The following is a 27233-nucleotide window of genomic DNA, read 5'->3' on the forward strand; positions in this document are numbered from 1 at the left end:
GGAAACATGAGGGAAGCAGAGCAAGGATGGAGCCCTTTCTGTTCTTAGCCCATCCCCTGATTCTTGGCCTTATAATTGTTTGGAGGCTCTTTAGAATTTAATAAAAAATCCAAATTACTTGGAGTTATTTCAATTTGAGTATGTATTCCATCAGAGTGCCTCTTGTTTTCATAATTTAATTTGGCTTATTCAGAACTGTGTACTATTCCAAAGACTTTTCCAAGTTAGTGAGATTTCATTGAGCTGCTTTTCATTGGCTCCATTGCATGGTTGTATAACTCAGCTGCATAAGGTCCTTCCCCTATGCAGCTGTCATTGTGAACGCACAGTTACATGCCTGCTTTGTTCTCTTCTGAACTCTCATTACCTTGGCTATCCTTCTGGTTTGGCTGGTGACTCAGAGTGGTGGAGAGAGGGAGGGTGTTTGTCAACAAATTGGGAAAGACCTAGAGTGTGTTTGGGTATGGATGTTAATGGTTCAGATTCTGACTCTACAATTCAAAAGTGTGTGATTTTAGGCAAATCACTTAGTCTCCTTGAGCCTTGGTTTCCTCATCTATGCAGTCGAGTTGATGTGTAAGAATTACACAGATAATGTCTACAAAGTGGTTTTCAGAGCTTGTGGTATGTGTTCAATAGATGTTAGCTATTATTATCATTACTGTTTTAGAAACATTGGAATCATCCTGCCTTCTCTTGTTAATCCACAGGGGATCATTCATGCTATAGACCTATTTATGGTTTTAGAATTTTCCTTATGTTTCCTATCTTACTGGTGCCTTGGTGACAGGAAGCTGGGAGTTTACTGCCTGGGCTGACTCTTGGCCCGAGACTTCAAGGAGAAAAATATAGGAGGCTTCAGGGTCTCCTTCTCAATTAGACAATTAGGCAAGGCCTGGGAAATGAGCCCCTTTTAGGACAACGGAACATGAGTTTGATTGAAGAACACCCCTAGGCTATGTCTCTCTGGAAGTCTTGCATTCTTGTAGCCTGGACTACCCACCTCTGGGATGAGAGGATGAAAGATTATGGATACAGCCAGGAGGCCTTTGGAGAGGAACCCCTTAACCCTTAGGAAGTGGTAGACCATTATTGGTGATGGAATCCCAGGGGGCTTTCTTTTCAGGGATGACGCTTTGCTGATTCTCATGGCATCGTTTTTGCCTGTCTAGAATTGTACTTATCACAACATACTGTTAGAGTTACTTGTCTGTCTCTCCCACTAGACTTTAAATTCTCTAAGAATCGCACAGTCTACAGAAAGGAGTGCGTGTTTTGGAATTAGGTTTGCTTTACAGCTCCAACGCTATTGAGCTTGATCAAGTTACTTAACCTATCTGAACCTATTTCTTCATCTATAATATGAAGATAGCACCTGCTTTTTAGAAGCGTTATGAGGATTTGATATAATTTATGAAATGTGATTGGTTTATTGTAGTTGCTTAATAAATGGCAGCTGGCAACTTTGCGAACAACCATGACAACAGCAATGATGATGGCAAAGTGTACCGTGGTGCCTGGTGCATCTATCAGTGTGCAGTGAATGGAGAGGTGGATGAATGTTTGGGTGAATGAATGTGTGGATGTTTAAATAGATAAATAAGTGCTTCCAGTGGACTGAGTTCAACCCTGGTCCTTTTTGACCTCAACCACATTTGACACTATGAAACATATTTTACATTCTCCTCCTCTCATATCTTCCAGGACTCTGAAATTTGCTGATTCTTCTCCCTGTCAGGCTGCTCCTTCTTTCTTCTTCCCCGACTCTTTTTTATTCTCCTTCTATTTCCTAAAGGTTAACCATTCCCCAAAGCATATTCTTGAACATTGCTTTTACTGCTCTCTTTCTCAAGGGCCTCATTCTTTATTAAGGCTTCAGTTATCACCTTTATGTTGATAGAGTCAAGATGACTTACCTAGGTTCTCCTTCATTCTGGGCTCATATTTCTTAATACTTGTTTTATGAAAACGATGTCCTGTTGACTCCTTAAGATTAAACTCATTATCTTTTGCCTAGAGCCAGCTCCTTCCCTGGTTTGGGTATCCATGTTCTTGGCACAGAAGCTTTTCCTGGAACTATAAGGTTGAAATGCTAGAGTCACTGTGTCTCTTCCACCCATCTCCCACCCATGTCCCAGTCATTTCCGGAGTCATGTAAATTCTATCTCCATGTACATCTGTTTCCAACCTTTTATTCCCCCAGTTACTAGTTTGATTCAGGTCCACATTCTTGTTATCTTAGATCAGTGGTCTACAAAGTGGAACACTAAAGACAATCTACTGAGTGTTGCAAGATAATATTTTATATGTAAAATATATTTTATCTCAGTCTTTAAAATATTTCTATTTTATATATGGCTTTTAATGTAAATAATTTATCAGAGTGGTACATGCATATGATATAAAAAATGATATATAATATATAAAATAACATATTGGGGAGTGTACTAAAAAATGCATATACTAGTGACTTGGATTACAGCAATTGTCTTCTATCTTATCTCCTTGTTTTCTGTCTTCTCACTTAAATTCCTTCTATATATCAGTGCCAGACTAATACCCCTGAAAATATAACTTTGATCACTTATCTACCAAGAAATTCTCAATGGCTTCCCACTCTCTGTCATGTTGAAAAAAAACTCATCTGCCTGCCATTCAAGAGACATACAGTCCTCTTTCCTAGCCTAGTAAGGTAGTCCCTTATGACCTCCCTTACACATCGTATAACCTCTAGCCAAATCTGACTACTTACTGGGTGCTTTTATGCGCTCATTTCCTCTCCCGGCCGCCGCCATGTCTTTGTTTGTACTGTTTTCTTCTCTTGCTCTACACTTACTATCTATCTGAAGCTGTCTGTATGGTGGTTAAAGCAAGGATTTACAGTCCTCCAGATAATAGGTTCAAATCTTGGTTCCACCACTTTCTAGTTATCTTATTTGTCAAGTCATGTACACTTCTGAGCCTTAACTTCTGCATCTGGAAAACAGGGATAAAAACAATCAGCACTCATGTTTGTTGTGATGATTTACTGAAATTAAATGTGTGTCGAGTTTAGCGTGAAGCCTGGTACATATATAATACGTGTTCCATAAATCAGAGCTGCTGCCACTGTTTGTTACTTATTTCCAGTATTCTTTGTCCAAGTCTCCCAAGTTGTCAGAGTGTTCAGGAAAGTGAAGTTTGTCATAACATAGGAATATTCACCAATGAGCTTGCCACTTGTGTGACTATTCTTTACTCAGGCACACCTTCTAGCATCATCTAACTAGCTCCTGCCCATCTTAACGTCATTGGTGTCTTTCTTGATAAGATTGTCCAATGTTGTTACTATACAGCAATACAAGGCAAAACAAACATAAAGAAAATTGTCTTTGCAAAAGATGCCAGCTATTATGAAGCCAGCAAGAGTGATGCTAGAAAAATGCTGGAGTTACATACAAAGCCAATGACAAGTCAGAATTTGGCAGAAAAGGAAGATTAAACAAGTTTAAGAACAGACATTCAAAAGAGAATGTTATAAATATCAAAGGATTAAGGGAGGATTTGGGGAAAATTAATGAAGTCTTTGAATATTTCTGTGAAAAGAAATCTTTTAAAAATAATTGGTCAGAGATCTTAAGATATACAAAGCATTAGCCATAAAAAAACTATGGATAAATCCTGGTACATTAAAATTAAAAATGTCACTTCTTCAAAAGAAATAATAAATTAAGGTACAAACTCTATGTATCTTTGTATATCACAAATATATAAAGATTTACAAATCAGTAAGACAACCTGATAGAAAAACACATGTATGTGAGCAGGCGTTTCTCAGAAGTAGAAACACAGATGGTGAATCAACTTGAAAAAAAAAAAGTTCAACTATATTTTATAGCCAGGGAAATGCAAAATTAGACCACAATGCAATACCCTTTTACTATTTCTAGGGGGGCACACGGAGCCCTGGTGGTGTGGTGGTTAAGAGCTCAGCTGCTAACCAGAAGGTCCGCATTTGAATCCACCAACAGCTCCTTGGAAACTCTGTGGGACAGTTCTGCTCTGTCCTGTAGGGTTGCTATGAGTTGGAATTGACTTGATGGCAGTGGGGTTGCTTTTTTTTTTTTAAGAAGGACGCAAGTTAAGATGTCTGTATTATCTATTGTTTGGTTACAAATAACCACAAACTTAGCTGCTTTAAAACAACATGCATTTATTCTCTTATAGTTTCTGTGGGTCAGGAGTCTGGACCAGGCTTAGCTGGATACTCTGCTTAGGAATGCCTGACAGTACTAAGCAATGGCAAGGGTGCAGATCTATGGGAATTTTTATACAACAGTTTAGAAAATCATTTTAGAAAATGTTTTGGGAAATATTAGAAATAATTTGGAAAATAATCTAGAAAATAATTTGGCATTATCTTGTAAAGATGAATGTTCACATATTTTTCAGACACAGGAATTCCACTACTAGGTCTATATCCAAGAGAGACTGTATGTCCTAGAGAGACCAGGAAACATTCACAAAAAATATTCATAGCAACATTATTCATAAAAATAAAACTATGGGAACAACCCAAACATTCTCCTCCACTGACAGGAGAATGAATAAATTGTGGACTTTGCACCCAATAGAAAGTCAAATGAATTACATGACCAGAAACGCACACAACATTGATAAATCTTAGAACCATAATGTTGAGTAAAACAACCAAGTCTCAGAAAACTAGATACACTCAGATACATTTTTATAAAGCTCAAAACCAAGCAAATCTAAATAATAGATATGTAATAAAACCATATGAAAAAAATCCAGAGAGTGATAATAACAGGATTTAGAATAGTGCTTACCTTGGCAGACAGTGACAGGTGCTGAGGCACAAGGATGGGATGGGGAATGGAGTACACAGGTAGCTTTAAGGTATTGGTAATATTCCACTTTATAAGTTGGGTGATGGATTCATGAGCATTCATTTTATTATTATGTTTTATAGCTATATATACTCCTTCATGTGATTTATTTTTTATTGTCGATACATCTATATATATCATTTACCAATTCAACATTTTTTACATGTACAATTCAGTGACACCAATTACATTAATCATGTGCAGCCATCACCAGTATCCATTGTCAACTTTTCCATTACCATAAACAGGTATTCAGTGCTTCCCTATTCCCCCTCTCCTACCCACCTCTAGGAATTACTAATCAACTTTGGTCTCTATGCAATTGCCTATTCTAGATATTTCATTTAAGTGGGATCATACAATATTTGTCCTTTTGTGATTGATTTAACTTCACTCAGCATGTTTTCAAAGTTCATTCATGTTGTAGCATGTATCAGGACTTTGTCTTTCTGGCTGTGTAATATTCTTTTTGTATGATTTTTACATAATAAAAATATAGGAAAATGTACTGGGGAAGTCCGATATATGAAGGTAGCCAAATTGAACTATAATATATGGTTGTCAGTTATGTAAAAAAAAACTGCAGTTAACACTTGATTAATTCTTTGTTCTAGTAAGTAGTACATTATTGCAATTTTAAATGTAAAATTTTTTATTATAAGACAAAATAAACTTCTCTTTTTGAATTTTAAATTACCTTTTTCAAGAAAAAAATTTCACTTGAACTTCTATTTATCATGAAAATTGGTCACCATTTTAAGTGGATTGGCTTCACGTGAACTTTATGTATTAAATTTGCCCTTTGATAGTGATACTCTTCTCTGATTCTTGAGTACAACTATTACCACTGCTACTGCTATTCCCACTAAGATCCATCTGGAATATTTCCCTCTGTATTAACCTTGCTTGGTCCACTAATGGATATCATCTCTACCTTTGAACCTCCCCACATACTGCACCCTACTCCTGGTACCTCTTTGGGGACCTGGCATTACTCTTGTCTTGTTTTATAATGACTTTGCTGTTTGTAAATTCCTCAACTGAGTAGTAAACTCTTTGATGTTTACTCTGAAGTTGGACCTTACTTCCCACTACCCTTACTTACCTTACTTATCTTTGTCTAAAACTAGCACAATGACATGCACAGTGCTGGTGCTAAATACTTAGTTGACTTGAATTTCTGTGGACTTGTTTCATTACAAACTTTAAGAAAAGTCAACGCTATCGCTGTTTAATATGTGCAAGTTCCTCACATACCTTAAGCTTCTAGGTAATGTGCAAAGGTGAAACAAGCAAACAGCCTTGGTAATGAAGTTCAGGCCAGCCTAGGGAATTATATACTTCGTATAGGATTTCACAAATATATATAATAGCCTTGTGGAAATAAAATCCGTTGCAAAAAGATCTCTGAAGAAAGTTTGTGTTGCTTATATCAGAAAATGTTTCTCATTTTTCCTATTGTTACAAAAATGGCGAAGGGTAGCGTATGCACATTTCTTGTATGCCTCATGAAACATGTAATCATCTACATCCGAAGACAGGAACCACTGTGTAACCAACTAGTTCCCTGCTCTTAAGGGACTCGGGTGTGTAATTCTGTTTCATCCCTAATTCCAGCATATCCCATCCTCTTGAGAGGGCTTTACCACTTCATGACATCATAAACAAGATGGATCCAGAGTTCAGGGTAGCTGATATTTTTGTTATCAAAAAAGCCAGGAAACAAGAAAGTCCCAAGGTATTAGCCATTATTTTTCCCTTTTCCAAAGCAAGATAGCAATGCAATATGTTTACAGGATTTCTAATTTACTTTCTTACTAATGAAAATCGGCATTTCCAGATAAATTAGGTAATGTTCTGAAGTTGCATTTATATATGCAACTTTGCTTAAAATTTTAAAGCTGGCTTTAGTCTTTTTAAGAATTATGGATGGGGTGGCAGAATGGAAAAAAGACTGAAACCTAGCAAAGGGACAAAAAGTATTGCTTTTTTTTTAAATTCTGGAAAAGAGTTATGCATGCAACTAGGATTTAAAAATGTGTTTAAAAAGTCAACACATTATTTAGTTGAGGAATACATTTTAACTGTCATCACACTTATATGTATCGGTATGTACATGTACATACAAGTAGAGTTTTCAGAGCCAATTAATTTGAATACATTTGCAAGTCTTATGAACTAAAAAAAGCATCTGAGATCCTCTGAACCACCAGAACACCTCAATAAACATTTAACTGAGAGAGAAAATTTGTACATCAGCTGTTTCCTGAGTTTTACGCACCGTGAAAAAATTTAGCTAAAAAATTATAGCGCAAGTGCACTAGGGTGAATTATACAAGCTCTCCTAACTGGAAGATGTTGATACAATGGTCTAATTCAAGTAAAAGCTCTCAACACAAACTTATCTGTAACTCTGTTGATGTATTCTACTAGAATATGATAAGCATATTTGTTGATAATATAAATTGCAATCAACAAAGTCATTGATCACCTAGGGCGAGAAGAGCACAATAATGGGTCTGAGATATATACAGAGACAGCTTTTGTGATTCTGACCGCAATGACTCATAATTTAATTGGAGAGAAAGCATGGATTCATAAAGATTAAACACTAGAGTAACATACGTGACCTCTGTGGACATTTTAGAAAAGAGATTTTTTTCTTGAATATTCTGTGAAGTAGACTCTCTCATAAGTAGTGATTATGGAATTTTTTTTTTTTTTTTTCTAATCAATCTTACTTTGAACCCATCAGATGAGGCTGGAGTAAAGACAAGATGGCATCTCTTTGCCTGGAGTACATTTTCCCCAAGCATCTGAGTGAGTGGCCTTTGTCCTGGTGGGTGTAGATAGGTGTGGGCCTTTGGACTAGGAGAAAGCTGCCTATTTCATGTGACTCAGCTAACACACTGTGTGAAACAATTATCCCCAACTCTCACCCAAAAAAATTGGTGAATCCAGGGTGAGCGGAATCACTGCACTGGCATTTGCCAAGCACAGATTCGGATTAAAACAGAATAAATTAGTTCCTCTCAGTCAGTTATTGCCTAGAGTAGGCGAGCTGAGGAAGAAGAGGTGTTAAGGTGCATGCTGAATGTCAACTACCTCCTTTTTTCAGCTGAAGATGCAAAAAAGTGTAAACGAGACAGTGAGTAGAAAACTGTAGTTTGGTGGGGAAAGAAGTTCTGTGAGTAGCTCAGTTTCTTCCTGTGAATTGTACTCAGAACAGCACTGACTCTTATTTGCATACACTGTTCAGCATCTAGGCTTGTAATTTACTGTCAGATAAATACAAATACCTGAAGTCTGAGTGACGGAATCTGGAGTTTCCAATGTGAGGTTACAGACTGTCATTGTGTAATTATGGCATTATTTGAAGCTAATACTGTAATTAATTTCTTACCACTATCCTCAGCCAATATTGACAATGAACTGTGCTGTTATCCAGCATAACTTGGCAGAGTGTCTTGCAGCAAAAGAATCCATAATCATGCCTGACAGTCTGTCTAACTGAGAGAAAGGGATGTCTAGGGAGAGAATATTATTTTAAGAATGGACATAGTATGGTTAATGCTTGGGAGACATGCTCAGCTACAGAGACATCTAGAATCTTGGTGTTAATAAAAAGTCCAGCTTTATTCCGGTATAGCTGTTCATAAAATAATGTAAAGAGTAAGGTATGCTACAGAGTAACAGTAATGTGTGTTGTGAACAAACTAGAATAAATAAAGAAATGTCAACTCAAAGATGTAATCTTGTATTGGTAGGGAAATAATAAACTATTTATGATTTTCATATGGATACTTCATTGACATATGGTCCTTCTAACCCAGTGACAAATTAGTTGGGTAGGTTTAAAAAGAAATGGATGTGGCTTAATGAAGAAGGACAGGATATATATTACAAGGCAGCTCGTTCTGCCACTGCTGGCTTATGGAGACAATATACATTGGACAGCTAATGGGTCTCTGTTGCATAAGATAGATTCTCTTTATAATAGAATTGCACGCTTTGTCTCTAAATGGGGTTATTATACACACCATTGCACAATGTTTGAAGAGCTTGGTTGGCCCTTGTAGAGGGTTAGGAGAGAAATAAATTGGAAAACAATCATACTTAAGACCTTCAATCCATCAAACACTCCATATTTATCTAAATTACTTACACGTTCTCCCAAAATACAAATTTGTATGATACACACAGCTAGAATGTTAATGCTGACCGTCTTCATGTTGGTTTTTTTTTTTTTTTTGGGATGGGCCATGCCTGAGGCCTCCTGATGTTTTTTTTTTTAATTAACTTTTATTAAGCTTCAAGTGATCATTTACCATTCCAATCAGTCTGTCACATGTAAGTTTACATACATCTTACTCCCTTCTCCCACTTGCTCTCCCCCTATTGAGTCAGCCCTTTCAGTCTCTCGTTTCGTGCCAATTTTGCCATCTTCCCTCTCTCTCTATCTTCCCATCCCCCCTCCAGTCAAGAGTTGCCAACACACTCTCCAGTGTCCACCTGATTTAATTAGCTCACTCTTCATCAGCATCTCTCTCCCCACCGCTGACCAGTCCCTTTCATGTCTGATGAGTTGTCTTCGGGGATGGTTCCTGTCCTGTGCCAACAGAAGGTCTGGGGACCATGACCGCCAGGATTCCTCTAGTCTCAGTCAGACCATTAAGTATGGTCTTTTTATGAGAATTTGGGGTCTGTATCCCACTGATCTCCTGCTCCCTCAGGGGTCCTCTGTTGTGCTCCCTGTCAGGGCAGTCATCGATTGTGGCCGGGCACCAACTAGTTCTTCTGGTCTCAGGATGATGTAGGTCTCTGGTTCATGTGGCCCTTTCTGTCTCTTGGGTTCTTAGTTGTTGTGTGACCTTGGTGTTCTTCATTTTCCTTTGCTCCAGGTGGGTTGAGACCAATTGATGTATCTTAGATGGCCGCTTGTTAGCATTTAGGACCCCAGACGCCACGTTTCAAAGTGGGATGCAGAATGTTTTCATAATAGAATTATTTTGCTAATTGACTTAGAAGTCCCCTCACACCATGTTCCCCAGACCCCCGCCTTTGCTCTGCTGACCTTTGAAGCATTCATTTTATCCCGGAAACCTCTTTGCTTTTAGTCCAGTCCAATTGGGCTGACCTTCCTTGTATTGAGTGTTGTCTTTCCCTTCACCCAAAGCAGTTCTTATCTACTGATTGATCAATAAAAAACCCTCTCCCTCCCTCCCTCCCTCCCCCCTTCATAACCACAAAAGTATGTGTTCTTCTCAGTTTTTTCTATTTCTCAAGATCTTATAATAGTGGTCTTATACAATATTTGTCCTTTTGCCTCTGACTCATTTCGCTCAGCATAATGCCTTCCAGGTTCTTCCATGTTATGAAATGCTTCCCAGATTCGTCACTGTTCTTTATCGATGCGTAGTATTCCATTGTGTGAATATACCACAATTTATTTACCTATTCATCCGTTGATGGACACCTTGGTTGCTTCCAGCTTTTTGCTATTGTAAACAGAGCTGCAATAAACATGGGTGTGCATATATCTGTTTGTGTGAAGGCTCTTGTATCTCTAGGGTATATTCCGAGGAGTGGGATTTCTGGGTTGTATGGTAGTTCTATTTCTAACTGTTTAAGATAATGCCAGATGGATGTCCAAAGTGGTTGTACCATTTTACATTCCCACCAGCAGTGTATGAGAGTTCCAATCTCTCCACAGCCTCTCCAACATTTATTATTTTGTGTTTTTTGGATTAATGCCAGTCTAGTTGGTGTGAGATGGAATCTCATCGTAGTTTTAATTTGCATTTCTCTAATGGCTAATGATCGGGAGCATCTTCTCATGTATCTGTTGGCTGCCTGAATATCTTCTTTAGTGAAATGTGTGTTCATATCCTTTGCCCACTTCTTGATTGGGTTGTTTGTCTTTTTGTGGTTGAGTTTTGACAGAGTCATGTAGATTTTAGAGATCAGGCGCTGGTCTGAGATGTCATAGCTGAATATTCTTTCCCAGTCTGTAGGTGGTCTTTTTACCCTTTTGGTGAGGTCTTTAGATGAGCATAGGTGTTTGATTTTTAGGAGCTCCCAGTCATCTGGTTTCTCTTCGTCATTTTTGGTAATGTTTTGTATTCTGTTTATGCCCTGTATTAGGGCTCCTAGGGTTGTCCCAATTTTTTCTTCCATGATCTTTATCGTTTTAGTCTTTATGTTTAGGTCTTTGATCCACTTGGAGTTAGTTTTTGTGCATGGTGTGAGGTATGGGTCCTGTTTCATTCTTTTGCAAATGGATATCCAGTTATGCCAGCACCATTTGTTAAAAAGACTATCTTTTCCCCAATTAACTGAAACTGGTCCTTTGTCAAATATCAGCTGCTCATACATGGATGGATTTATATCTGGGTTCTCAATTCTGTTCCATTGGTCTATGTGCCTGTTGTTGTACCAGTACCAGGCTGTTTTGACTACTGTAGCTATATAATAGGTTCTGAAATCAGGTAGGGTGAGGCCTCCCACTTTCTTCTTCTTTTTCAGTAATGCTTTGCTTATCCGGGGGTTCTTTCCCTTCCGTATGAAATTGGTGATTTGTTTCTCTATCCCCTTAAAATATGACATTGGAATTTGGATCGGAAGTGCGTTATATGTATAGATGGCTTTTGGTAGAATAGACATTTTTACTATGTTAAGTCTTCCTATCCATGAGCAGGGTATGTTTTTCCACTTAAGTATGTCCTTTTGAATTTCTTGTAGTAGAGCTTTGTAGTTTTCTTTGTATAGGTCTTTTACATCCTTGGTAAGATTTATTCCTAAGTATTTTATCTTCTTGGGGGCTACTGTGAATGGTATTGATTTGGTTATTTCCTCTTCGGTGTTCTTTTTGTTGATGTAGAGGAATCCAAGTGATTTTTGTATGTTTATTTTATAACCTGAGACTCTTGCCAAACTCTTCTATTAGTTTCAGTAGTTTTCTGGCGGATTCCTTAGGGTTTTCCGTGTATACGATCATGTCATCTGCAAATAGTGATAGCTTTACTTCCTCCTTGCCAATCCGGATATCCTTTATTTCTTTGTCTAGCCTAATTGCCCTGGCTAGGACTTCAAGTACGATGTTGAATAAGAGCGGTGATAAAGGGCATCCTTGTCTGGTTCCCGTTCTCAAGGGAAATGCTTTCAGGTTCTCTCCATTTAGAGTGATATTGGCTGTTGGCTTTGCATAGATGCCCTTTATTATGTTGAGGAATTTTCCTTCTATTCCTATTTTGGTAAGAGTTTTTATCATAAATGGGTGTTGAACTTTGTCAAATGCCTTTTCTGCATCTATTGATAAGATCATGTGGTTTTTATCTTTTGTTTTATTTATGTGATGGATTACATTAATGGTTTTTCTGATATTAAACCAGCCTTGCATACCTGGTATAAATCCCACTTGATCAGGGTGAATTATTTTTTTGATGTGTTGTTGGATTCTATTGGCTAGAATTTTGTTGAGGAGTTTTGCATCTATGTTCATGAGGGATATAGGTCTATAATTTTCTTTTTTTGTAATGTCTTTACCTGGTTTTGGTATTAGGGAGATGGTAGCTTCATAGAATGAGTTGGGTAGTATTCCGTCTTTTTCTATGCTTTGAAATACCTTCAGTAGTAGTGGTGTTAAGTCTTCTCTGAAGGTTTGGTAGAACTCTGCAGTGAAGCCGTCCGGGCCAGGACTTTTTTTTGTTGGAAGTTTTTTGATTACCGTTTCAATCTCTTTTTTTGTTATGGGTCTATTTAGTTGTTCTACTTCTGAATGTGTTAGTTTAGGTAGGTAGTGTTTTTCCAAGAATTTATCCATTTCTTCTAGCTTTTCAAATTTGTTAGAGTACAATTTTTTGTAGTAATCTGAAATGATTCTTTTAATTTCATTTGGCTCTGTTGTGATGTGGTCCTTCTCGATTCTTATTCAGGTTATTTGTTTCCTTTCCTGTTTTTCTTTAGTCAGTCTAGCCAATGGTTTATCAATTTTGTTAATTTTTTCCAGGAACCAGCTTTTGGCTTTGTTAATTCTTTCAATTGTTTTTCTGTTCTCTAATTCATTTAGTTCAGCTCTAATTTTTATTATTTGTTTTCTTCTGGTGCCTGATGGGTTCTTTTGTTGCTCACTTTCTATTTGTTCAAGTTGTCGGGACAGTTCTCTGATTTTGGCTCTTTCTTCTTTTTGTATGTGTGCATTTATCGATATAAATTGGCCTCTGAGCACTGCTTTTGCTGTGTCCCAGAGGTTTTGATAGGAAGTATTTTCATTCTCGTTGCTTTCTAAGAATTTCCTTATTCCCTCCTTGATGTCTTCTATAACCCAGTCTTTTTTCAGGAGGGTATTGTTCATTTTCCAAGTATTTGATTTCTTTTCCCTAGTTTTTCTGTTATTGATTTCTAGTTTCATTGCCTTGTGGTCTGAGAAGATGCTTTGTAATATTTCGATGTTTTGGACTCTGCAAAGATTTGTTTTATGACCTAATATGTGGTCTATTCTAGAGAATGTTCCATGTGCACTAGAAAAAAAAGTATACTTTGCAGCAGTTGGGTGGAGAGTTCTGTATAAGTCAATGAGGTCAAGTTGGTTGATTGTTGTAAGTAGGTCTTCCGTGTCTCTATTGAGCTTCTTACTGGATGTCCTGTCGTTCTCCGAAAGTGGTGTGTTGAAGTCTCCTACTATAAATGTGGAGGTGTCTATCTCACTTTTCAATTCTGTTAAAATTTGATTTATGTATCTTGCAGCCCTGTCATTGGGTGCATAAATATTTAATATGGTTATGTCTTCCTGATCAATTGTCCCTTTTATCATTATATAGTGTGCTTCTTTATCCTTTGTGGTGGATTTAAGTCTAAAGTCTATTTTGTCAGAAATTAATATTGCTACTCCTCTTCTTTTTTGCTTATTGTTTGCTTGATATATTTTTTTCCCATCCTTTGAGTTTTAGTTTGTTTGTGTCTCTAAGTCTAAGGTGTGTCTCTTGTAGGCAGCATATAGATGGATCGTGTTTCTTTATCCAGTCCGTGACTCTCTGTCTCTTTATTGGTGCATTTAGTCCATTTACATTCAGCGTAATTATAGATAAATAAGTTTTTAGTGTTGTCATTTTGATGCCTTTTCATGTGTGTTGTTGGCCATTTCATTTTTCCACATACTTTTTTTGTGCTGAGACGTTTTTCTTAGTAGATTGTGAGATCCTCATTTTCATAATGTTTAACTTTATGTTAGTTGAGTCATTAACGTTTTTCTTGACTTTTTTCTTGAGTTGTGGAGTTGATATTCCTTTTTATGGTTACCTTTATTATTTACCCCTATTTTTCTAAGTAAAAACCTAACTTGTATCGTTCTATATCGCCTTGTATCACTCTCCATATGGCAGTTCAATGCCTCCTATATTTAGTCCCTCTTTTTGATTATTGTGATCTTTTATCTATTGATTTCCATGATTCCCTGTTATGTGTATTATTTTGTTTATTTATTTTTTAGAATTAATCTTAATTTGTTTGTTTTTGTGCTTTCCCTTTTTGAGTTGATATCAGGACGTTCTGTTTTGTGACCTTGTATTGTGCTGGTATCTGATATTATTGGTCATCTGACCAAACAATCTCCTTTAGCATTTCTTGTAGCCTTGGTTTGGTTTTTGCAAATTCTCTAAACTGGTGTTTATCTGTAAATATCTTAATTTCTCCTTCATATTTCAGAGTGAGTTTTGCTGGATATATGATCCTTGGTTGGCAATTTTTCTCCTTCAGTGCTCTGTATACGTCGTCCCATTCCCTTCTTGCCTGCATGGTTTCTGCTGAGTAGTCTGAACTTATTCTTATTGATTCTCCCTTGAAGGAAACCTTTCTTTTCTCCCTGGCTGCTTTTAAAATTTTCTGTTTATCTTTGGTTTTGGCGAGTTTGATGATAATATGTCTTGGTGTTTTTCTTTTTGGATCAATCTTAAATGGGGTTCGATGAGCATCTTGGATAGATATCCTTTCGTCTTTCATGATGTCAGGGAAGTTTTGTGTCAGGAGTTCTTCAACTATTTTCTCTGTGTTTTCTGTCCCCCCTCCCTGTTCTGGGACTCCAATCACTCGCAAGTTATCCTTCTTGATAGAGTCCCACATGATTCTTAGGGTTTCTTCATTTTTTTTAATTCTTTTATCTGATTTTTTTTCAGCTATGTTGGTGTTGATTCCCTGGTCCTCCAGATGTCCCAGTCTACATTCTAATTGCTCGAGTCTGCTCCTCTGACTTCCTACTGCATTGTCTAATTCTGTAATTTTATTGTTAATCTTTTGGATTTCTACATGCTGTCTCTCTATGGATTCTTGCAATTTATTAATTTTTCCACTATGTTCTTGAATAATCTTTTTGAGTTCTTCAACAGTTTTATCAGTGTGTTCCTTGGCTTTTTCTGCAGTTAGCCTAATTTCATTTGTGATGTCTTTAAGCATTCTGTAAATTAGTTTTTTATATTCTGTATCTGATAATTCCAGGATTGTATCTTCATTTGGGAAAGATTTTGATTCTTTTGTTTGGGGGGTTGGAGAAGCTGTCATGGTCTGCTTCTTTATGTGGTTTGATATGGACTGCTGTCTCCGAGCCATCACTGGGAAACTAGTTTTTCCAGAAAATCCGCTGGTACGCTGGCTCCTGGCTCTGAAAACAATCGCTGTCTCCCCGTATTCGTTCGTTCTCCGTCTCTAAATCTGTGTTTGTTGTTCAGAGTTCGTAGATTGTTATGTATGTGATTGATTCACTTGTTTTTCCGAGTCTTTGTTGCAAGAGGGATCCGCGGTAGCGTCCACCTAGTCTGCCATCTTGGCCCCGCCTCCTTCATGTTGGTTTTATCAGTTAAGTTTTCCACTGTAAGCACAGACCAAAATTCATGTGCATTGAAGCCTGGCAATGCATTTCAACCCTCTTCCCCATTCCTTTTCCCTTTGCTCTGCTCTTCATGCCTTCCACTGTGTTAGCCCTGATGTTTCATTTGGTATTCATTCCATCCACCATGAACACACAGGCATCACTTGTCCTCGGTTGTTTAACTATCAGAACTTTTAACTTTGAATTCTCAGACAATTTTAATGGTAACTCAGTCAGTTTCTGCACCCTTCACACTCATGGATCCTCACTGTTCAGTCGCTTGGTTATCTATCCTTTAGAATAAATCCATTTCAATTCATTTTACAGCCTTGAAAAAAAAACTAGGGAATGGTAGAAGACAGGAAAATTCAACATCACCCACTCTGTATGTGGAGATTGTTCTTCCTGTTAGAGGACATGGCAGGGCTCATTCAGACAGCGTAGGTCAGGAGATGGAGGAGTTGAGCCATGCTCTTACCTCTAACAGTCTCCAACCTTGCTTTGAACCTGATTTTACCTTCTGGCTTAATTCTTCTGTTGAAGTTATGATGTAGTCTTTAGCAGTGTAGCTCAATTTGAACCAGGTTTTTTCAGAGTTATAACACATCTTCAAGTACCATAGGAAGTATTGCGTGGGAAAAGCAATTCTTCAATATATCCTGACTAGGTTTTTGACTTGTTGAGGGAGTCTGGACGCACCATTCACTTCTGTTGACCTCGGGATTCTCACCTATGAAGTGAGGTAACAATACTTGCTTCTTCTAGCCTGTCTTTCTGTGTCTCTCTCCTCCCTACCCACCAACGGCCACTGAAAAGAATTCTGCCTATGAAACATGTCAAGGTTCTTGAAGTAAGATGATCTTTTCATGTTAAGATATTATTATATCCCAAACCAGATTGCTTCCTTCTTACATTGTGGGTTCTCTACTTTTCAAGTCTACCTGTATTTTGGTACAGAGAAAGGTGAGCTGAAGGAAATGGACAAAATGGTTTCATGGGCTTCTCCACATATTTATTACCCTCTCCAAATTGAATCTTGAAGCCTTGTCAGAAGTGTTATTTTTCCAACAGAGCAGGCGTTAAATGGCTATAGAAAATAAACTCACCTCCTGATATCTTTCTTGTTGCTTGCTACATCCATTTACTGTGAAGATTATATTGTAAGGTGTGACAGGGGGTGTTGAAAAGCAAAGGAAAATCACCACTTTGTAATTCTATTTGTTCAGGTTTTCTTCTTTTGTGTGGGCTTTTGGGTTTTCTTGTCATTTCTGGAATTATTTCTTCAATGGGAGAGTATTATTTTTATGTGTTTCTCCACAAGCTGATCCAACCAACTGATTTATACTCCTTTGTATATAGAGTTATGGTATTTGTAATGAAATTGCTATAATTCAGCCAGGGAAACGGAAAAGCTACAACAAATGATAACAATTGCTGTTGTTGTTGTCGTTAGGTGCTATTGAGTTGGTTTCGACTCATAGGAACCCAATGTACAACAGAATGAAACACTGCCTCGTCCTCTGCCATCCTCACAATCATTGCTATGTTTGAGCCCATAGTTGCAGCCACTGTGTCAGTCCACCTCACTGAGGGTCTCCCTCTTTTTCGCTGACCCTCTACCAAGCATGATGTTCTTCTTCAGCTTCTGATAGCATGACCAAAGTACATGAGACAAAGTCTTGCCATCCTCGCTTCTAGGGAGCTTTCTGACTGTACTTCTTCCAAGACAGATTTGTTTGTTCTTCTGGCAGTCCAATAGCTAGTTAATAAATTTTCTTTTACCTATTTCTTTTATGTTCTCTGGCAAAATCAGATTATTTGATGACAAGACTAAGAATACTTAGCTAGGTAAAAATTAGTTTGCATTTGACTGGATGTTTCATTTAATGAGAGGGCTTGTACCAATCGTATTTGTTTTCTTTACCATAATTACCTCAAAGAAATAAATATGTACAGAGACAAATGAGTAGACACTAGTCTTTATCAATGTTTGTCCAAATTTTTTTTTTTTTTTAGTGAGATGGGAATCTAGAATTGAGATGGCTTAGAAATAAATCTTTGCTTGTACGTATAAAAAAAAAATTTTTTTTTTGTATGTATATCTTTTCTGTGCGTTCAAGGACCTGAAAATGTGTTATGAGCAATTAAACTTTAGAGGATGAATGGAATTCCATGTCACTTTTTGTTTGTTGGTTAAATTAAGTTAAGGTTTGGGTTCCTGGGAAGTCCGTCTTTTATTTCTGCAAATTCACATGTCCTAGTTTCCCTGGAATGTACTTTTTGTTCTAGAAATGTTACTGCAACTTTTCTGACTGAGGTCAGCAGTAACATCCTATTAACTCACCCCAATGGGTATTTTTCCATCCTTCTCCTGTTTCTTCTCTTTACCCAAGTTGATATCACTGACCACTCAAATCCTTCCTCCCTTCTTGAACGTCTGCCTTTTCTTATTTTGGGGAGGCATTCAGTTACTCTCCCTTGTTCTTTTTCTCTAGGTCTTCCTTACTTGTATACTGGTTCTCCCAAATATCTGGTTGTCTGGCCACCAGGTAACCCTTCCCTGGCTGATGGATCCACTCTCATGGCCCCAATCACGATCTGTCTCTAGCTCTACCTTGCTCCTTGGTTCCTAACATGTCCTGAACTTGCTGATTATCGGAAGAAGATGCAGTCACATTTCCCTTCCCCACACCTGTGCCTCTGCTAGCCTCCCCTGCCTCTATTGCCATCATCTGGGCAGGTTAGAGACTTCAGAGTCATCTTGGCTCCTACCCCTTCCTTCCTCTCTGGTCTGGTTCCTCATCCTGCTGGTTCTACCTCAGAAAGGGGTTCACACTTATCCACTCTCTATCCTAGTTACCTTAGGTCCAGCCTTCCTCTGCTTGTACTAGTGCCTTGATTAGTCTCCTCAATCTGTTCTCTGCTTTGTGCTGGGACTTTTCCTCTAACAGAGAAGCCTGGGCAAGACCCTTCCCTGGTTTTCCCTTGCCTAAAGATGTGGTCCCAAACCCTTTATTGTGAAACATACAGTCTGGTCCCAACCCATGAGTGCAGTCTTTTCTCTATGCTTCTCCCTTCCTGCTAGCCCTGTGCACCCACTGAACTGTACTTATTGCACCCGTGTCCTGCCACTGAACTTTTGCCTAAAAAGCTCTTCTTTTCTAACTCTGCTTGGGGGAAATTTCTGTTCATTAAGGAACAATTCAAATGACATTTTTGTGAACTCTTCCCCAACTCCTTCCACCAGAGCTACTCCCACCCTGCTTTTATAGGCTGCAACCTTGTTAATCTCTTCTATCATTGCCCTGTCTCACAGTCATGTAATCATGAGTTTACACAGAGAAAGACTTTCTCTTATTTCTTTGACTTATTATTTGTATTCTAATGCTGGGTACAAATTAGGCCCTTGATAAGGGTTGATGTGATGAATGATGGCATGCATCTATGAATGAATGTAAGCAGTGTGAGCTGTGAAATAACGTAGGATGGCTCCAACCATCCCAACCGTGCTGTTAAAGGCACGTGCCTTGCTTGGATGTGACTGTTTACCACCTCCCCTTACCCTCCCCCCCGCCACCCCTTTGTGGTTATGCTTTCTCCCAGGAAAAAGAGAAACTCTATGTGGAACTGAAGCACATCTTGGCCAGGCAGCCAGGGCCTGAGGCTGCGGAACAGCTACAGCTCTACCGACACACGCTGCGGGAGAAGACCAAGCAGCTTAAAGTAAGTGGTGGCCTCTGCTCTGTCCTGGCAGAAGAAGGGCCACACTCTGGGGGACACTCCTGGACAAGCACAGTGAGCCAGCCTCTCAAACACCACACTCCACTGAGGTCAGCTTCTTTAGAACTCTAGTCCCAGGAGGAGTAGGCAGATCCCAGCACTTCCCTTCCCCTCCTAGACTGTTAGCCTCTATGACTCCCCATTTCCAGAAAGAGCCAGGTGAGCAAGTGAGAAAAGAGTTGGAGAATGGAATAAAAGTTTAGGGATAGGGTGTGCATGGGTGATCTCAAGATGATTTAGAGGACTTGGATGGTGGGAAGGAGCAGAGGAAATGTTTTAACACCATCGCCCTGTAAAAGCAGACCACTGTGCTAAAGCAGGTTCCACCTGAAAAAAATGTACACAAACATAGCCTATTGCCCAGCCCCCAGGGCCTTGCTTAATTATCATATATTAAGTAAGTAGCCAAGAAAGGTAAGTAAAATCAAGAATTTTGTTAGCATAAATTCCCTTCTAAGTGATACAGGAATGTCAGTTCGGAGGCGCAGTGGTTTACTGTCACACAAGTCTCTTTAAAGTCTTCTCAAAGACTGGGTGTTCACCCCATATTTTGAGCTTTACCGTCTAAGCCAGTACTTAGATAGTCTTGGCACATCAGGGAAGTCTGACCCACACATTCACAGAATACATCATATGGCGGCTGAACTCTGGTACCTACCTGTACAATGAGGGCAGTAATCGTTGCCTTTCTGCCTCAGGTAAAATGGATGCCATGTTACCAGTATAGTACTAACCCTTTCGTAAACAGGACTTTGTAAAATCATGTCATTTTCCTTTATAAAGGCAAATGAGACAGAAGTCTAACTAGAATATTAATTTTCAATTTATTATTCTTAAGTGTTCATTTCACATGAGTATCCTGAGACATAATTTGAGTTTTGCATAAGATATAATCTTTTGATTATCTTTGTTCCCTTAAAAAATTGAATACTTCAAACAAAATAAAAGCTTATCTTCTCTTTTCCTCAGGGGCGAGTATAGATTAGAAAAACACATGTCTGTCTTTGCTCTATTACCAGACACCCATAGCAACTCTAGGATGTATTGAATAGCACATGAGAGGCTTTTGTTACTTTAACCCTTTATCTCTGGAAATCCAGCTTTTTCTTACTCTGAATGAAACATGACACCCCCTGAAAGAGGTGCAAAGGTTGATGGCACTGAGCAAGTCTGGCGGTTTGTCCTCATTATTTAGGCTCTTTTCTTAGCTCCATATTCATTGTTTGGAAACAGGGTCTTTGTCCTTAAAAGTTTAACTATTGAGACAGGTTTTCTTCCAACGTGACAATCATATCCTTTAACTCATGATACCACAGAGTTGTTTTCACAGCAATTAAGAGGAAAGAGTTCATAAGCAGATGGGCACCCAAGAGGCAAAGATCCCCCTTTTATACAAATCTTTAGAATAGAGATCAAGAGGAAAAAGAAATAGTCTGTTCCATGCCACATAGAACAGCAGCCTTCCTTTTCTCTCCTTGGTTTTGGTGAGGAGCACACCCTAGTTCTGGCTGCTTCTTGCCCAGTCTGAGACCAGTAGCGTCTTTTGAACACACCCATGGAAGGAGGCAGATGATCAGACTTTATCCCAGCTCTGCACGTGTGCTAGGCTCTCCTTAAGCCCACATCATAGCTTCCTGCTTCTTAGAAGTAAGCGTCCCAGTGCTGGAATAAAGAATGGACTTGTGGGCGGTCTCAAAGAATACAATGTAGAGGTGATAGACATTTAACAGAGCAACAACCTTGGAAAATACATGAATTGAATTTCTAGTTAACGGTGGTGTCAGAATGATTCCACAATAGTTTTTACCACAATTCTCAGGTGAATCACACTCCTTAGTGATGTTTTTCTTGAATGCCTTTTTTTTTTTTAACTTTAAAAGCAATATTATACTGTATGTCTGGGAGTTTTTCTGTCTCACAATTTTTTTTACTCACAATATTCTTTGAAACAGTATACTGTTCATCGGTGAACCTGTTTTGAATGTTGCCGGATAGCTCTCCTTTTAAGCAGGGGAATGATATTTCCTTTTAAGTTTGTCACCAGGTTATGAGCCTTAAGCCCTCAGCCAGGTTTTCACCCAGACAGGGACCTGGAGCTGGTGGAAGTGGGCAGATTAACTGTTAAAACGGGGCATGGCTTTGTATCTCTAGCTCCACTGTGGTAATGATAAAAGAAAAATTTTGGAAAAGGGTATTGTCTGGGTATCTTATGTTAACGCTGCCTTATTTGCAATGTTAGGTTTTGTCTTCAGAATTGAATATGTATGAATCACAGAGCCAAGAATACAAGTATGAGATTGAGAGACTTGGCAATGAACTGATGAATATAAAGAAGAAATACCTCGCTCAGAAACGTAAAGAACAGATTCAGAAGTAAGAATTACTCAAATGTTCTTGTTTTGTTGCGCCTATTACCTGCTGATAAGAAAATATTTGGCAGTCACAGTCACAGAGTTGCAGATTTCATTGCAGTACACTAAGTTATAAGGAGCCCTGGTGGCACAAAGGTTAAGTGCTCAGCTTCTAACCAAAAAGTCAGCGGTTGGAACCTACCCAGTGGCTCCGTGGGAGAAAGACCTGTGATCTGCTCCTGTAGAGATTACAGCCTAGGAGACCCTACGGGACAGTTCTACCCTGTCTTATAGGGTCACTGTGAGTTGGAACTGACAGCACGCAACAATAAAAACAGCAAACTAAGTCACAAGGTCAGAGCAAGATCAGTTTCTTATCTAATACTGTGGCCCCTCCTTAGGGGCCTGGCAGGGATCCATTAGTATCTGCTCAGTGATGGGCCCAACACAGAGTAGAGGAAACATAATGCAATTTTTCCCCACTGTTCTCACGTTTTGGAGATAGTCTTGCCATAACTGTGTTTGCAAATGAGGCGCTAAATCAGCCTTATAAAAACTGAAGCAAATTCACATTTAAAACCACATGTAATTTTGTTAAGGAGGCAGGGCGTGGTATAGCTGGTCTTTCTAATAATGCAGCTGTATGCTGTAATTATGAGCAGTTTACAACTGGTTTCCACCTATGTATTAGACAAACTACCTCTGAACCATCTCTGTGTCTGGTTACTGACTTCAGTGTCTGCTGTGGGGTGTTAACACGAGCACTTAACTTCTAGGAGATGCTAATGCAGATGTCAGGTGAGCATTTTCATCTGCCTGAACCCAGGTTGAGAGAAGGGGGCCCAAATGAATCAGCAGATTTGAAACTTGTTTTTGCTGTGTGGCCCAAACCATCTAGTTAATTCTCTAGTAATTCCATTATGGGTTGAAAACCATTTTTGATACAGTTGTCCCTCCGTATCGGTGGGGGTTAGTTCCAGGACCCCTGCAGATACCAAAATCTGAGGATGCTCAACTCACTTATGTAAAATGGCTTAGTATTTGCATATAACTTACACATATCCGTCTGTACACTCTAAGCCATCTCTGGATTACTTATAATACCTAATAAAATGTAAATTCTATGTTAAATAATTGTATCGTTTAGGGAATAATGACGAGAAAAAAAGTCTGTACATGTTCAGTACACACACAATCATCGTAGGCCTGACTATATAGTACACATCACTTTTTTTTTTTTCTGTATTATTTTCAATCAGCAGTTGGTTGAGTCCGCAGATGCGGAATCCGTGGATGAGGAGGGCTAACTATATTTCATCTACGTGGACATTTCAGGACATGGTGAAAGATGGCTTGAATGCATCTGTCTATAATTCTTTAGTGGAAAACTGCTATATAGACTAACTGGATACAAATTAATTTGCCAGTAAAAATCTGCCCTCTTGTAAATCAGAATATTCCCCGTTCCACGTTTAGATGCCAGTTCTTGGTGGAATAAAATCCCGTTATAATTTAGATGAGTCTTTCTTATCATGTGGGCCTCACAGCTATCTGATTCAGAATCACAGTGGTGAGATTTTTAATCGTGCAAGTTCTCAGGCCTCATCTCTAGGCATTCAGATTCAGAAGGTTCTGGATAGACCTCAGAAATCTACAGCTTAACACACCCATCGTGAAAATGCACATTAAAGTTCGAAAATCACTGATACTAATGATGTGAATTAAATGAATTTTGGAATTTTTTTTTTTTTTTTTTAACACTACAGGTTTCTTTTAGGACGCCAAGGTTGTGCTTATAAAATGTCACAAAGGCCAGTTTCCAAGTGAGGCAGGGGTCTAGTTGAGTGGCCTTTGAACTTTTTTGATGGCTCACCCTTATCAGTGAAATATTTTTGTACTTGTTCTACCCAATATATACATATTTTTAGGTAAACTCTTAATTTTAGAGTAGTTTTAGATTGATCCCAATACATTGTAACTTAAAATTATATGCAAGTACTCTTGTCAATTTGTGAGTAATTTTTAAGGTGCCATCAAGTCCGCACCAACTCATGGTGGCTTTCTGTATAACAGGATGAAATATTGCCTGGTTCTGTGCTGTCTTCATGATTGTATGTTTGACTCCATTGTTGTGACTGTTGTGTCGTCCATCTCATTGAAGTTTTCCTTCATTTTCGTTGACCCTCTACTTTACTGACATGATATCCTTTTCTAGCCATTGGCCTTTCCTGATGATGTGTCCAAATTAAGCGAGTCGAAGTCTTGCCATCCTCTCTTCTAAGGAACATTCTGGTTGTATTTCTATTGTAACTATTAGTTAAAGCATAATTTTAATTTTTAAAGACAAAAGTATAAATAGAATCTCTAATATATTCTTTTCCACCCCAGTGCATCATCTCACTCACCTTCTAAAGTTTATGTACTCCATTTTGGACACCATTGGTCAGGTTACACAGTTACAAACGTGTACCTTGGCTCAATCATTATCTTTCTATAGCTGATTAACTTTCTTGCCTTGGCTCTGGGTTTGGCCTAGCCTCGTTAGACCTTACTGATCTTCAGTAGTTTGCTGGACACAGAGACTATTATGAGCCTCCACCCTGGTTCCCATGGCCCATTCTCTAGAACTTCTATTGCCCCCCACCTACCACTACCTGCCACTACTTGTGGGTATTCACATGTAAATGAATTACAGTTAAAACAAATTAAAAATTCATTTCCTCAGTTACACCAACCATATTTCAAGTGCTTAATAGCCGCGTGTGGCCATGGCATTGAGTAGGGCAAATACAGAACAGTTCCATCGTCACAGAAAGTTCTAATGGATAGTGATGCTCTAGAATCTTGGCCTTACCTGTCCTCTTCTTGCCCTTCAGTGCTCATTACTTGTAGACAGTCTGGCCTGGTTAGGGTTTCATAGGTGGTTCCATTTAGTTGGGGCTTCCATAAATTGGAGGTAGACAGAGAGATGAGTTCACAGAAGAATAGCACAAATGATTAAGGAGCTGAACAGAAATATACAGAGGCAAGAACAAAAGTGCTGAGATGGTTTAGACTGGAAGGAAGGAGGCCGAAGGGAGTCATTATGATGGTCTATAAATACATTAAAAAGATAATATAAAGGAGACATTATTCCTGTTAGTCAGCTTAGACCAAGCCAGAAGCATTAAGCTTAAGTTTCTTCAGAAAGGAAAATTGAGGTTATTTAAGGCAAGAGAGGGCAGGGGGGAGGGGTAGCAGTGCCTGCATCTAACAACAGTCAGGATCCAGACAACTTGCCAAAGTACGTGAAGGAATCCACTTTGCTGGATCCACTCAAGGCTAAGCTTTTGTCCTATTTATGGAGGATAGTTTTTTATAATAATGAAATCAATTCTGCTAAGAGATAGCTGGATTGATTAACCAATCCTCTACAGGTTCTTTCCAAATGGAATCATTTAGCATAATTTCTGGATGTTCTCCCCACACATGCCCTTTATAAAATAGCAATTCTTATCATTTTTGCTGTTTTGCCTTTTTTTTTTTTTTCTTCATATACCCTCTTCATCATGATCTGGTCTCAATCTGCACCCCACCTGCCCCCAGCTCCCCTACCCTGGACCCTAGACTGGTCTCAAGTCTGCAGTAAGATTCTGTACCCAAAGGTGGCATGCAGTCCTCTGAGGTGAATCATCCATTGTCCTCAAATACAATTGCTTTTGGTCTTAGCAGTTTGCTTTTTTATCTCCTTAAAGGGACTTCACAGATGCTTTCCGTAGGACCCCTAATGACGCAATGGACGGCTTGTGTAAATCCAGGGTGTCTCTGCAGGAAACCTGAATGTGTGTATTTAAAGGACATCCGTATAGAAGACATTTTGTAGATTTTAGGGTAAAACTTCCTCTGTCTCTTGTCAAATATACTATCTTACTTATTTCTCAGGTTTTCTTGTATCTTAAACTGTCTCTAGTAATAAATGCTGCTTGTTTAAAGTTACACCGTTTTATAAATTTCCAACTTGGATGAAGATACCTTGTGTATGGTAAATACAAGTTTCCACAGGGACTTGGAATATAAAACATTGATAAATTAGTCTTATAATTGAGTCGAGAGAAAGACGCTTCTGACTGATCTTTGGGAATAAACAAATATTTTGTAAAACAGGAAGATGATTAGAAGTTGGAAGGCACCGAGTTCACAGTGTTTGACTTCTAATGAGGTCTCCTGTCCCTATTTAGATCAACAGTAGGAAAGGGCAGGCTTAATTGTGTGTTTCCCTAATTCTATGAGTTATCAGCAAATACCTAATGAGATTTCAACAACTACCTTGCCTGAAACTAAAAGCTTTAATCAAAGCAGTTTTCAGTGGCTAACTCACCATATGAACTTAGAGAACATCAAACTTAGAAGAGGAAAAAGATGTTAAGGAAACTAACTTTCTCCCCCTCTCTTTTACAGAAACAGGGACAGAATACCCATGGATGACACCTTCTCCATGCTTAAACCAACTGTCCCTCGTTTTACTGGGGGCGGATTTCCCCTCAACAAGTCCTTCAAGATGAAGTCCTAACTTGGAGCCCCTGCCTGGGTCCAGTTGAACACGTCATGAAATTTGCTCTGGAACGTTTTAGAGAAATCCCTTTCAAAATCTTTTGGATCACAGATTTTTTTAAAGGAAAATCAGTGCTTATATTCCAGGATGGAAAGAAATGTAGAACTGTCATAGTCGTGTACATGTAAGAGTAATGAAATTTTACTCTGTCCAAGTGGATATTAACAGACTGTAATTACACCTATCCAGTTATGCTGACCCATTGCATGAAGCAGATCTTTTGTTACTACCACACTTACTGATTTGGAACACACCAGATCTAGATACTCCATATGGATGAAGCTTTGGATATTAATTTTTCTATTATAGACATTGGTGCACTAAAGCTTTTATATTAAAGTAATGTTATGCATCCCCTCTAACCTTATTGATAAGAAACTCTTTTAATTATTCCTAATTAAAAAATCACTACATGAGATGAGAAAGAAGGACACTGTCAAATATTTAGAATGTGTTTTGAGAATGATTTCTATGTGGAATTTCTTTTCAGGACTGGGGTAGGAAAATCTATCCCAAAGAGACATAGTAATAAATATTTCATCATAAAAAGTAAAAAAAGAAACTTTGTTTAAAGCATGAGAAATGTTTAATATAAGAATTTGATTCAGAGGAACCACGTCTATAAAATTAGGAGTTCCAGCTGGTATCTTCCAAAGGCCAGCATTTTGAGCCATTGAATCCACTGTGTTTTTCTCTTTTGTTGAAGCCACAGTTACTTGAGCATCAGTTCAACGTTACTTCCTTATGAGTGTTTATTCAGTTAT

At 38.5% G+C, this 27233-nt stretch overlaps 1 protein-coding gene across 3 annotated transcripts in view; it reads left to right on the forward strand.

Moving 5' to 3' along the window:
* The window catches only part of CFAP58 (cilia and flagella associated protein 58), a 207165-nt gene extending 180383 nt beyond the window's left edge, over nt 1–26782 (forward strand). For all 3 annotated transcript variants that reach the window (XM_049856121.1, XM_049856123.1, XM_049856122.1), the window contains 3 exons: nt 19351–19470; nt 21767–21900; nt 26316–26782. In XM_049856121.1, the coding sequence (XP_049712078.1) occupies nt 19351–19470; nt 21767–21900; nt 26316–26427 (366 nt within the window). In that variant the 3' untranslated portion in view covers nt 26428–26782. The remainder of the gene's footprint in view (nt 1–19350; nt 19471–21766; nt 21901–26315) is intronic.
* The last annotated feature ends 451 nt before the right edge of the window (nt 26783–27233 follow it).

Source organism: Elephas maximus, chromosome 16, assembly GCF_024166365.1.
Source record: "Elephas maximus indicus isolate mEleMax1 chromosome 16, mEleMax1 primary haplotype, whole genome shotgun sequence".
NCBI classification, from domain to species: domain Eukaryota; kingdom Metazoa; phylum Chordata; class Mammalia; order Proboscidea; family Elephantidae; genus Elephas; species Elephas maximus.